The 13319-nt window shown below is 40.9% G+C and overlaps 1 protein-coding gene across 1 annotated transcript in view; it reads right to left on the bottom strand.

Annotated features, from left to right (window-relative positions):
• Nucleotides 1-1223: 1223 nt before the first annotated feature.
• Nucleotides 1224-13319, bottom strand: part of PIK3R3 (phosphoinositide-3-kinase regulatory subunit 3) — a 70591-nt gene continuing 58495 nt past the window's right edge. The window contains exons 9-11 of the mRNA XM_019749356.2: nt 11835-11909; nt 11236-11406; nt 1224-4997 (exon numbers count right to left, since the gene is read on the bottom strand). Coding sequence (XP_019604915.1) covers nt 4799-4997; nt 11236-11406; nt 11835-11909 — 445 coding nt within the window. The 3' untranslated portion in view covers nt 1224-4798. The remainder of the gene's footprint in view (nt 4998-11235; nt 11407-11834; nt 11910-13319) is intronic.

Raw genomic sequence — 13319 nt, forward strand, 5'->3', positions numbered from 1 at the left:
GAGCCTGGCACTGCTGGAAGCCATCTTGTCCACCTGGAGAAGAGAGCCTGTACACAAAATCAAACGAAGCATGAGCTAGCAGAGATGGAGAGACACATAGTGCTTAGGATATTTAAGAGCCATAATCAGATTTTCCAATTATATTAGCCAGTAAAGGCCAGATACCCAGCTATGTTTACATGTCAATGGATGATCTATTTGAAATAGTGGAAAAATTGATAACTGATCCTGGGGGGGTTCTGGAGAAGGTGGAAGAAAATAAGATTCAAAATACACGGGGAGAGATTAGCTTTTAGTTAGAGGAGGGCTGAGGGCTACCTTTTGTAATTTAATAGGTGTGACAGAGGAGTTATGTGGCTATAGACAGGTTTGTAGGTTTGGTGTTATTAAGAAGGTAAGGGAATTCATAACCAAGCATATGTTTTCTCTGTAAAGTAAAAAAGTTTGCAGTGCCTGTAGGACACACAAGGCCCCAGTGGAGATCCCCAGCCAGCTGGTAGAGTTCAGAGTGGGAACAACTTTTGGGATTGGGGGAAATCATTGCTAGTTCCTAGCAGTGGCCTTGGGGGTGCTGTGTGTAGTGGGGGAAGGAGGACAGAGGCAAGGTCATTTCAAACAACAGATTATTCCCCTACCTGATCTGATTTGTAATTCAGTACGTACCTCGGTGGGGCCTGAGAGACATGGATGAGAACTGCAATGTTCTGCAAGCAGAGGTTGTCACTTGTTTGCTGATTATGTTCCCAACACATAGGAACCTCAACAAAGTGCTGTGGCAGAAGGGTGGCAAGGGCCTGGCACAACAAGAGGACAGACTGTAAGACTAAGCCCATTTCCCCTGCTCCCAGGATACAATGTGGAAACGCTTTTATTTCTAGGCAGAAAGATGTGATGAGTGAGAATCAATAAACTGGGCTTTTTAATAGCAGGAATGGGGTGAGTGAGGAGGAAACGGCTCTCAGATTTAACTTTCTCAGAGATAGTTTCTGAGTCTCCCTGTGTTTTGTGTTGGGCAGACAGGATTCTGGCATCATACTTGTTAGGGTCAACTTCCTCTTCTTCAGGGATAGAAGAGAGCCTCTGATGTCCCCAGTTCAGCCCCAGGACTAATCTTTTGGTGCTTGGGAGAGATTTGGAAGTTTCAGGGCTTTTCAACACCCTACGTCCTCTTTCCCTCACCCCCTGCCCCCAGCCCACCCCTCCACAGCACAAGGACAAAAAGGTATTTTATTGCAATGTCTTTATTGCATTATTGGAGCAAGTTGGCCAGACTGTCCCCTCTTGGGGAAGGTAAAAAAAACAAAAAGACCAAAAAGTATCTCCCCTCACCTTCCCCCCACCCCACCCCCACAACTGCACAGCAATGTCTGAACACATCTGGTGACAAGAACAATTTGCAAAAGTGGTCTAGGAACTACATTATGAACTGTCCCAACACAAGACGTATAGTTGGCTTCCTTGTGAATCAGATATTTTTACGTAAACTACATGAATTTTGACTACATCAAAGACAACAGAAGAATAAGTTTTTCACAAGTAACAACAGGGCACCAAAGTCACATGCTGGAATTTGTAAGGAAACAAGGTTGTTTGTCACAAGTGGCTGGAGCTGGAGCAAGGCTGAGCAGTTGGAAGCAGAGGGTCCAGCCAGGCCCCCATCTGGTCTCTGCTTTGTGGCCACTGAAGCCTCACAGAGGACAACTCTGGAGTCTTAACTGGCAACAGAGACCACATGGCAAACTAGGAATTGCCCAGATGCATTCTTGGCCCAAGAAGACCCATGAGGCTGGTTCCTTGCAGCAAGAAGAGGAGACCCATGGAAGCCACCACACTGGCTCTCAAAAAAGCTTCAGAGCACATGAAGCCCAAAATAAGTGGGAGGTCCCATCAGGGCTTAGAGAGGAGATGGGGTAGGGGAGTTATTAGGAAGTCCTCAACCGTGGCCAAATTAGTAGTAAGGCCACAGCTACCTTATACAGGCCTGAGCCATGGCCAAGGTTTAGCATCTATGGCCAGGTGGAGACAGAATTGTTCTATGATGAAAGCTCCACCTGGAAAAGATGGGCTCAGAACCTGTGTCCAGCCAGCCCCAAGCTACTTTCATGTTGGTAGGTGGCTTCTCTAGCCAGGAAAACAATGGGCCCCTCTGGTCTTGTTCTACCTCTTTACCCTCTGCCTCAGTGAGGCTGCAGTTAAGATGCCGAGAGACAGAGTCCAGGGCCCAGGTCATGGGACAGGGCACAGAGCTAGACTCAGATGAAGGAGGCCAGGACTTGCTGCCAAGACCATGGAGTAAAGCAGCAGCATACTGCCCCAACAAGTGGTTAGCAGACGGCTCCTTGAGCCATTTCCACTGACTCAGGATCAAGCAAATCATGTGGCAACTAGTCAGAAAGGATACTTTTCAACTTCTCAAATGATCCCTAGGTCTCACTTCCCATAAAGCAACAAATTCAAGAATGAAAAACAGGAAAGAAAAAGTGAAGGAATGTAGAGCTAAAAAAGAGCAGCCCTTTTCCACAAGCCAGCCCGAGTGTAGGTAACAAACATGGTGCTAGCTCTCTCCCGGCACGCCCTTAATGCCTGCCTGACAAGGAGCAACAGACAGTTCAGCGTTACAGGTGTGAATCCTTAGTCCCATTTTCATTTAAGACATTCAGAACACTAAATTTTCGTACCAGAAAGGAGGGATTCCTTGCACCCAATCTCAAGCATCCAACGCTTACACAGGTTCCACACCAGGTGCAAGGCCATCGGGGTGTGGCCGGAAGCAATCAGCTGACCACTGCTCAGTGACACATTCAGGAAGATGTCCATCCGGCAATTTGGGGAAGGGATGTACAGTTGGCTGGCTATTCATGAAGGTCTTACGTCAGAACAGTGACACTGGAAGGGGGTTCATGTGTCTGCCTCACCCCAATCCTGAAACTTCAGCGTAACCAAGGAAAAGTCAAAGATATGCCCTTTCCTTCCTATCCTCTTTGTTAGTAATTCTGGAGATTTTCCCAAAACTTTTCATCTATATCTATTTCTACATCATGGTCCATTCTAGACCCTGTCACCAAGATAAGTGTTCAGGGAAAGCACCATTTGTTTCCTTCATCCCCAAACCAGAACTTTCCTAGCTGTAAGCCTTGTGTATCAAGATCCAGATACTGGCTTCCTGTCTAGCTCAGCCAGATGCCTGGCTGCACAGCTTTGGACTCAAACAGCTGACTCACCCTGAGCCTATTATGGTTCCAGGACTGGCTCAGAGGCAGCTGGACTCTATTTGTCAAATGAGTGTTGACTGATGGGGGTGGGACGTAATGGAGGGAGGAGGAGATGCTGCCTCCAGCTCCACTGGCCTCGCTTCCCTCAACTGGAAGGCTTAAGCCACATGGAGCAGAAGATTCCTGGCCTCAAATCAGGACAGTCTGTGCACATCATCTTAATGGCAGGATCACAAAAAAGGCAAAGAGAAAAGCTTCCAGATGGTTTCTATGAACAGTATAAACTCCAAACCATCCTTTCCTCTCCTTGCAAAAGTTTCAGAAACCGCTGTATGGAAGCACATGGGTAATGTGGTCTGACCCTTGCTCTGGACACCAGAGCCTCCGGGTCTATGATTTACCGAGGTCCCTGACCACAATCTGGCTGGCTCCCTTCCTGCTACAGCCTCAGCAACCTGTTTGACTCCCCTAAGCCCTATCCAACAAAGGACAGGGGATGAAGAGTAATTAAACCGTGTTCACTGTTTCTGCAGGGACTTTAAACTTGGGAAGCACATATAAGAATTTTGTTCTATATCATTATTTGGTATATCAAGCCATCTAAAAGCACTAGATTGCACCTTTTCTTTACTCATACAAACAAGTTACAAAGGTTTCAAACAACAGATCATTCTTTAGGCTAAGAAAACACCATACAAGCACCAACTTCATTTTATGATTCAACGCTCACCATGCCCACAAAAAGAACACTATTCTCATCTCTGAGAAATGAGGGCCGTGCAGAAGGAGTTACACTGACCAATTTTAGTATTTGCTAAAACTAACAAATTCTAGTTTTCCTTTTATTTTCAAGTTTTGGTAAAGTGTGCATTCAGACACTAGTGCCACCTTTGTCCATCAGACTTAGTCTGGCAACAAACATTGTTTTGCTGGGATTAATTTGGTTTCTAAATAATTCTTCTTTAGAGGGAGGGACTATGAGATGCTGATGTCTAAGTTATGTCGGTTAAGAAATACGGTACCTTCAGTTGCAGGTTTTTTACCCACTTAACAGAGTCCGTAAATAAAATCCCAAGCCTCCCCATTTTCCTTTGGTTGTCTTTTTCACCAAATGCCATTCTACCACAGAACCAAAACAGCCTTCTCTTTTGGAGGAAGTTAAGAGAGACTGCCAGATAAAAACAACTCCCCACAGAGCCATGCCCCTGCCGAATTCCCAGAGTTGAAGACCAAAAGAGGACATGGACTCTTCAGAGGCTTCCAGATACAACCCCTTACCCACCAAGCCTAATGTGTTCTGCTGAGGGTGTCTGGCTAAACAAAACAAAAATCCCAATGAAACAGACTTCCCAAAAAACAACATCTGCTTCCAGCTTCCTATGTCAGTGCAGCGGCACGGCTGAGTCGCAGAGAACCTCAGGCCCCTTACGCCCCTTCCTGGCCGACTGCTGCTCGGCCTCTCCACTTCACATTCACAGAATCACTTCTTGTGCAAAACGAGCAGTCTACGTAGAAAGAATGCCCTCATAGTCTAATAAAAACTGTAGAAAAAATGCTAGAGAGCCACCTCTCTTCCCACTCCCGCTTTATCTGCAGAGCGAGGGCATCTGTGCGTGAACAGGGTAGGCAAGCCTGACGTTGAGGGAATCGTTGTGCTGGACGAGGGATGTCTGCTGGTAATGCAGCACCAGCTCCTTCAGGGAGCTGTACAGGTTGTAGGGCTCTGCGAAGCCATAGCCCCGCGCAGTGCTGTAGATCACACAGTGCTTCACTTCCCCATCGGCACTGCAACGACACAACACAAACACCACAGGGAATTAAAGCAAATAATAATAAAGAGACTTTAAGTGACCAGAATTCTGAGAGCAATTGTTCTGTATAGGAGTAGAAATGTTTTGTCAATCAAGCTTGTAAAATGTCACAGCCATGTGTGTTCCCCTCACCCCCTTATAGACTTGTCACAGAGATACCCTTTACCTCCCACTAAGACCTGATAAAGCGAAAATGGGTGGTTGCATTTAATCACTCAGCTCTGGGTCTTCATTAGGCAAGAACACTGGAAAGGGCAGAATAAATCAAAAACAATTTTTTTAGTGTATAAATAAATCAGTGGTTTTTAGAATATTCACAAGGTTGTGCAACAATCACCACTATCTAACTCTAGAATATTTTCATCATCCTAAATAGAAGCCATGTACCTAAGCAATCACTCCGTATTCCTCCCTTCCCCCAGGCTCTTGCAACTAATCCACTTTTTCAGTCTCTACGGATTTGCCTCTTCTGGACATTTCATATAAATGAGATCATACAGTATCACACAACTTTTTGTACCTGGCTTTCATTTAGCACAACAGTTTCAAAGTCTTCCATATTGTAGCATATATTGGTAATTCATTTTTTCCTGTAGCTAAATAATATTCCATTGGATGGATAGATCACATTTTGTTTATCCAGTCATCAATTGATGGACACTTGGGTTGTTTTCACTTTTTGGCTATTGTGAATGCTGCTGCTCTGAACATTCGTGTACAGGTTTTTGTATGGACATATTTTCAGTTCTCTTGGATATATACCTAGGAGTAGAATTGCTCAGTCATATGGTAACTCTAACTTTTTGAGAGACTGCCAAATTGTTTTCCAAAATGGTTGTACCATTTTATATTCCCACCAGCAGTGTAAGAGGGTCCAATTTCTCCACATCCTTACCAACACTTGTTACTGTTCATCTTTTTTATTTTATAGTCATCCTAGTGGTAGCTCATTGTGGTTTTGAGTTGCAATTACCTAATGACTAATGATGTTGAGCATCTTTTCATGTGCTTATTGACCACTCAGATATCTTCTTTTTAAAAAGGTCCATTTGAATTCTTTGCCCATTTTTAAATTGGGGAATTTATCTTTTTATTAAGAGTTCTTTATGTATTAGACATTACTCACTTAACACATATATGATTTGCAAATATTTTCTCCCCTTCTGTGGGCTGTCTTTCCACTTTCTTGATAGGGTCCTTTGATGCAAAAAGGTTTTAATTATGGTGAAGTCCAATTTATCTTTTTTTTTTCTTTTGGTGTTTCTGCTTTTGGTGTGTAAGAAACTACTGCCTAATCCAAAGTCACACAGATTTATGCCTATGTATTTTCCTAAGTGTTTTATACTTGTTGCTCTTACATTTAGGTCTATAGTCCATTTTGAGTGAATTTTGTATATGATGTGAAGTAGGGGTTCATTCTTTTGCATGTGGCTCACCAGTTGTCCCAGCGCCATGTGTTGAAACAACTATTTTTCCCCAGTGTGTGGTCTTGAGGCTCTTGTGGGAAACCAATCGACCATAAATGTAAGAGTTTATTTCTTTTTTTCTTTTTTTTTTTTTTAAAGATTTTATTGGGGAAGAAGAACAGGACTTTGTTGGGGAATACTGTGTACTTCCAGGCCTTTTTTTCCAAGTCAAGTTGTTGTCCTTTCAATCTCAGTTGTGGAGGGTGCTGTTCAGCTTCAAGTTGATGTTCTTTCAGTCTTAGTTGTGGAGGGCACAGCTCAGCTCCAGGTCCAGTTGCCGTTACTAGATGCAGGGGGCGCAGCCCACCATCCCTTACAGGAGTCGAGGAATTGAACTGGCAACCTTGTGGTTGAGAGCCCGCGCTCCAACCAACTGAGCCATCCGGGATGCAGCTCAGCTCAAGGTGCCGTGTTCAACCTTAGTTGCAGGGGGCAGAGCCCACCATCCCTTGCCGGACTCGAGGAGTTGAACTGGCAACCTTGTGGTTGAGAGCCCACTGGCCCATGTGGGAATCAAACCGGCAGCCTTCGGAGTTAGGAGCATGGAGCTCTAACCGCCTGAGCCACCGGACCAGCCCCAAGAGTTTATTTCTTGACTGTCAATTCTATTCATTAATCTACATGTTTATCCATGTTAATACCTCACAGTTTTGATTACTATAACTTTGTTATAAGTTTTGCAATCAGGAGGTGTACTTTAAATTTTTTTCTATTCTTTCAAGATGATTTTGGCTGTTAGGGATCCCTTGCACAGTTATATGAACTTTAGGATTATCTTGTCAATTTCTGCAAAAATCTAGTGGGAGTTTTGATAGGGATGACACTGAACATACAGATCAATTTGGGAAGTACTGCCATCTTAACAATATTAAGTCTTTTGATCCATGAACACTGGATGTCTTTCCACTTATTTAGGTCTTCTTTAAATTCTTTCAATGATGTTTCATAGTTTTCGCTGTACAACTCTTATACTTCTTTTGTTTCAATCCTAGGTATTTTATCATTTTTTATATTATAAATAGCATGTCTTCATTTCATTTTGAGATGCTCATTTCTAGTATATAAAAATACAACTGATTTTTGTATCCTCGTCTTTTATCCTACAACCTTGCTGAACTCATTAGCGCTAATAATGTACTTATTCCTTTCCAATCTGGATGCCATTTGTTTCTTTTTCTTGCCGAACTGCCCTAGCTAGAACCTTCTGTACGATGATGATTAGAAGTGGTGAGAGTGGACATCTTTGTCTTCTTCCAGATCTTAGGGAAAAGCATTCAGTATTTCATCATTAAGTATGATTATTAGCTGTAGGTTTTTCATAGATAACCCTTTATCAGGTTGAGGAAGTGCCCTCCTATTCCTAGTTTGTTCAGTGTTTTTAAATTAAAGAGTGTTGGATCTTGTCAAATGCTTTTTGTGAGTCTACTGAAATAATCATGTAATTTTTGTCCTTTATTAATGTGCTGTGTTCACTGATTTTTTTTTTTTATGTTGAACAAACCTAACATTCCTGGGATGAATCCTACTATATTTATCCATAGTTTCCTTGAGATATCTTTGTCTAGTTTTGGTATCAGTGTAATATTGCCCTTGTAAAATGAGTTAGGAAGTGTTCTCTCCTCTTCTATTTTTCATAAAAGTCTGTGAAGGACTTGTATTAATTCTTTTTTAAATATTTGGTAGAATTCACCAGTGAAGCCAGCTGGGCCTGGGCTTTTTTCTTTGTGGGTATTTTTATTTTTAATACTTCAATTTCTTTACTTGCTATAATTCTATACAGATTTTCTATTTCCTCTTAAGTCAGTTTTGGTAGTTTGTGTGCTTCTAGGAATGTGCCATTTCATCTACGTTATTTAATTTGTTGGCATATAACTGTTTATAGTATTCCTTCATCATCTTTTTAAATTTCTGTAAGGACTGAAATAATGTCCCCCTCATTCATATTGATTTTACTAATTTGTATTTTTCCTCTCTCTCTCTTTTTTTTTTTTTTTTTGTGTGTGTGTGTGTATGTGTGAGAGAGGTGTTACGCAATCTTGTTCACCCCAATTTTTGGTTTCATTGATTTTCTCAATTGTTTTCTACTCTCTATTTCATTTACTTCCACTGTAATCTTTATTACTCCTTTCCTTCTGTTGTGTGGGTTTAGTTTGCTCTTCTTTTTTTAGTTTAAGGTGGAAAGAGGTTAAGTTATTGATTTGAGATCTTTTTTTAATATAAATGTTTACAGTTATTAATTTCCCTCTTAGCACTGCTTTAGCTGCATTCTATAAGTTTTGATACATTGTTTCTGTTTTTACTCATCTCAAAGTATTTTCTAATTTCCCTTTCTTTTTTTGGACCATTGGTTATTTAGGAATGTGCTGTTTACTGTCCACATTTGTGAATTTCCCAAATTTCCTTCTGTTGTTGATTTCCAATTTCTTTCCATTGTGGTTAGAGAACATATTTTGTATGATTTCAATCCTCTTCAATTTATTGAGACTTGTAGTATTACCTGTGCTCTATCCCGGATCATGTTTCATGTGTATTTGAGAATGTATATTTCTGCTGTTGTTAGGTAGCGTATTCTAAAGATGTGTTAGGTCTAGTTGTTTTATAATGTTGTTTAAGTCTTCTGTTTCCTTCTTTACCTGTCCGGTTGTTCTAGCCCTAATCAGAATATTTATCCCAAATGACAACAACAATAAGGATCACAAGTGCTCACTACCTGACTCCCTAATGTAGTAGAATACATGCACTGCTGGCTGCAGGTCTTTAGCCTGAGAAGGACGTGGAGTTAAACAATTTACATTCTGAAGCTTCTTTTGATATCATTAACAGAAATTAAAATGGAAAAACAAAGGAGTTCCATGCCTTAACCTCCTACTACATAATCATTTAAATTTCATTCTGAGTGTCTCCTAAAAAAACTGAACTTACTCATATCCCCACTTCAGCAAATCTCCTAAGTATATCAGGAGATCACTGTAGGCAGGCTTCCTATAGCCAGAGTGGCTGTCAAACAAGTGAAAGGAAGTCTTTGTGATCCCAGACTTTTTTGCTTCCATACAACCTACTGCGAACTCGAATATATGACTGCAATTGGATTTAATAGGCAAGGAAAACCCACACTGCCGTGGACTTGAGTCTGGTCAAGTCTGTGACTAAAGAAAGGAGAAAAAGAATGCAGCTCCCCAAAATATTCAAGATGCTCCTTGGTCTCCCAGGGATTATCTGAGCTGCTGGGCAGTACCTTCTACCAGCTAAATCCATAACCCACAGGCTGCCATCCTCTGACCTGGGGAGAGGGTAAGGGACCAATGCACTGGGCTTATTACCTACCTTCTTTTTATTCTTAAAAGATCTCAAATCCTGCAAGAACCATCCTCTCCTGCCATTTCCACTCAGATAACTTGAGCAGCCCAGGTTTGAGAGAAAGGAAATATTTTTCAAGTAGCTCTATCTTTGGATAACAATACTCCAATGTACTTTTCAACTCTTCCCCCATTTCCTGCCCATAGATATTCCATTATTCATCCTTTCAAAGTCCAGCTCATATGCCATCTCTTCCACAAAACCTCCCAATCCTCTCTTTCTCCACCAGAATTAACAGTACTTCATGTGCACACGCTATTGATACCTGTTTCACAGTGATTCTATTTATCTTAGATATTTAATTGTGAAACGAAGTGGGGTGCAGTAGGGAAATGTGGGCTTTGAAACCAGGTAAACTTAGATTCAAACTCTGACTCCATGACAGAGGTAGACCACTAAAGCACTCTGTTACTATGAGTGTCTTTTATCTATCCTCACCACCTTGTCTTCTGAGGGCAAAATCATTTTGTCACCTTTTTTGACTTCTGCCACGTCCATCAGTAGCACCCTTATCATAATAATATTAGTAGATAACATTTACTTGTTATGTGCCAGCACTGATCAAAGCACATTACATTACATATATTAATTCACTGAATACTTACAAAAAAACGTGACATAGACATTATTATCTGTATTATACAGATATGAAAACTGGGCAAAGAAAAGTTAAGTAATTTACCCTAGGTCACACATCTGGTAAGTAGCAGAGTCAGGATTCAAATCCAGTATATCTGGCACCAAAGCTTGCTCTCTTAACCATCATACTACACCTCCACTCTAAGTATGGTCTTTGTCAATGAAGAAATTTGCCTTTCTAAGGAATATATGTCACACTTAGGCAAAATCTGACCAAGGAATGGTTTGTCACCCCCATAATTTCACTTTCCACTAAAAGAAAAATAGGCTTTTTCAAACAAAATCTTAAGATCATCTTACAGAAAACACCTAACATTTTCTATCACTACCCCAACAGAATACTATTTAGGTACAAAATTTAGATAGAGTTTTCCTTCTGAAGTAAAAACAGTTCTATGTAATCAAGCTTTCCTAAATATGACAATGAAGACCAAGTTAGGCATGCAGGAGACTACTAAAGAATTAAGTGATCTTTTCAATTGACGATCTCACATTATTTTTCACAAATAACTGAAATCCAATAGCAACACTGCAGGGTTTAATCTACTTACCATTTAAATTAAAATCCCCAAAATGATTTCAGATATCATTTCTCCTAAAGCAACGAACTGTTCCTTTATACAATATTAATGGTCTAAGCCATGGCTCTCATTACTATACTTCAACTCATTTGATCTGAATTTTATGAGGGGCTGATTTTATACTAATCAATGCAGAAGTTTTCAAGGTCATACCCCAGAGAAGACTTACACCACAGAGCAAGCATAACATCCTTTCTTGCTACTCTCACGAATTAAGAATGCACCATCAGGTTTCCCATAAAGCAAGTCCTCTGCTTGTACACGATTGATATCCTCAACAAACCAGGTTTTCTCATCATAATGGGGCAGGTTTTCATCTTCCTCATTGATAAAATAGGTCCTAAAAATTAAATGTTAAAATATTATTCTAATAATCAGGTTACTTATATCTAAAAGCAAATTCACAAATAAAACTCTCTTCTAAATCTTTAACCACAAATGACAAAGTGAAATTGCAATTAGTTGGATGTTTTTCAACAACGTCATTACTTGGTGTGGTGCAGAAAGCACAGAATTCACAGGTCTCATCCAATAAGCTAGCACATGGATGTTTGAAAGAGCAATGCTTTTGTTTCATGTGGTTCGGCAGGTCTCTAAACCCAAGTGCTTATAGGGTACTCTTGAGGCAATTCAATTCAAAAGAGGTGCAAAGTTCTTGATTCAATGTCCTGAACTGACAATGAGAACCAACACTTAGCGAGCATAAAGAAGGCCCGTGTCTTATATGGGAACAAAGCCCTCTGACAGAAGGGCACAGAGAGAACTTACTCGTCAGCATCCTCATTCTTGATTCCCAGCCAGGCATTCAGGCGCTTCTGTCTCACTCCTTTGTGATTGAGCCATCTGCCAAAGGGAAGACACCAGTGTCAGTATCTGTGCAAACTGCCTGGACAAAGTAGACACGTCCAAGCCAACTGAACTTCCAGAGTCCAGGAACCTCTTATTTATCCCAGTCCCACTGAGAGTGACCAGATATTTCCTTAAACTAGTTTCTCTATTACTTTTCCTTCAACTTTCTGCAAAAAGTCAGAAACAAAGAGCTACTTGAAATTAGGCATTTCTCTCCCTTTTCATTTTCCTTTTCTAGAAGGTTATACCACCACAACATACTTACAGTCAGACACAGTAGGACATCTGTTCCTGAACTTATTAGTTAGGTGAGTGTGGTGTCACACATCTGCGATCGCCACTAAGCCAGAGGCCTCAGTTCCTGTGTAGTCTACTACAGTGAGTTTAAAATTCTTCAACACAATTTCAAGGTCTATTTTTGCACGTAAGCAAGCCACAAGACATTCAGGGTGGCAATCTGAGTAATTAATACAAATTTATTTCATCACCAGGCAAATCATAGTATTTTAAAATATAGCCACACTTTAGATGGAAAATGATATGAACCATTACATTTACTTCCACTGAGGTGGCTGATGGCCTGAAACTTGAGTGGAACATAAAACTCTCTCATCATGACCGTCTATCAAGCAGGCCCTGATCATTCAGGTCTCACCATAAATGTCACCTCCTCAGGGAGGACTACCCTCAGTGTCATGACTAAGGCAGGCCCCAGTCACTCTCTGTGCTTTTATCATTTTCATAGAATCTGCCTGAAATTCATTATTTTATATTTCCACTTATTTATGTTTGTCTACCCCATTAAAGTGTAAGCTGCTTTAAAGAAAGGGGTCTGTCCTGTTCATGGCTAACCCAGTGCTGAAAACGGTGCCAGCACATAGCAGGTTATTCACTAAATAGCAAGTATTTGATGGTGGGCTGCTTTTAATAAATCTTCCACGCTCAACTCCAAACTCATCTTGTATCTCTCTCTGACGCCAAGTACACTCAAGAACTTGGCATCACACCTAATTTTAAAGTTTTTTTATACAGATTTCATAGTCTTTCTCAATAATGCAGGTCCTTCGGTTAACCTGGATTTCATTTTTTATGCTTAGTGAAGCTAAAAAACAACTAACATGATCTTGATAGAATTTATTTAGTAACAAACTCCGTCTTCCACCACCACTTCTATCAGCAAAATATCCTGATACCCTTCTCTCTAAACACTCTTATCATAAAAACTTTGCTATCTTTAAAGAACTGATCTTTCCTTTATTAAAAAGACAAGCACACTGGGAAAATGGCTTGAAATAAACAAACAGCGCTACACTTTCTCAAATTCTCACTTTTCTTTTTTAAGGAGGGCGCAGCTCACAGTGGCGCACGGGGGGATCGAACCGGCAACCTTGGTGCTACTAGCAC

This window comes from Rhinolophus sinicus, linkage group LG06 (genome assembly GCF_036562045.2).
Source record: "Rhinolophus sinicus isolate RSC01 linkage group LG06, ASM3656204v1, whole genome shotgun sequence".
Taxonomy (NCBI): Eukaryota; Metazoa; Chordata; class Mammalia; order Chiroptera; family Rhinolophidae; genus Rhinolophus; species Rhinolophus sinicus.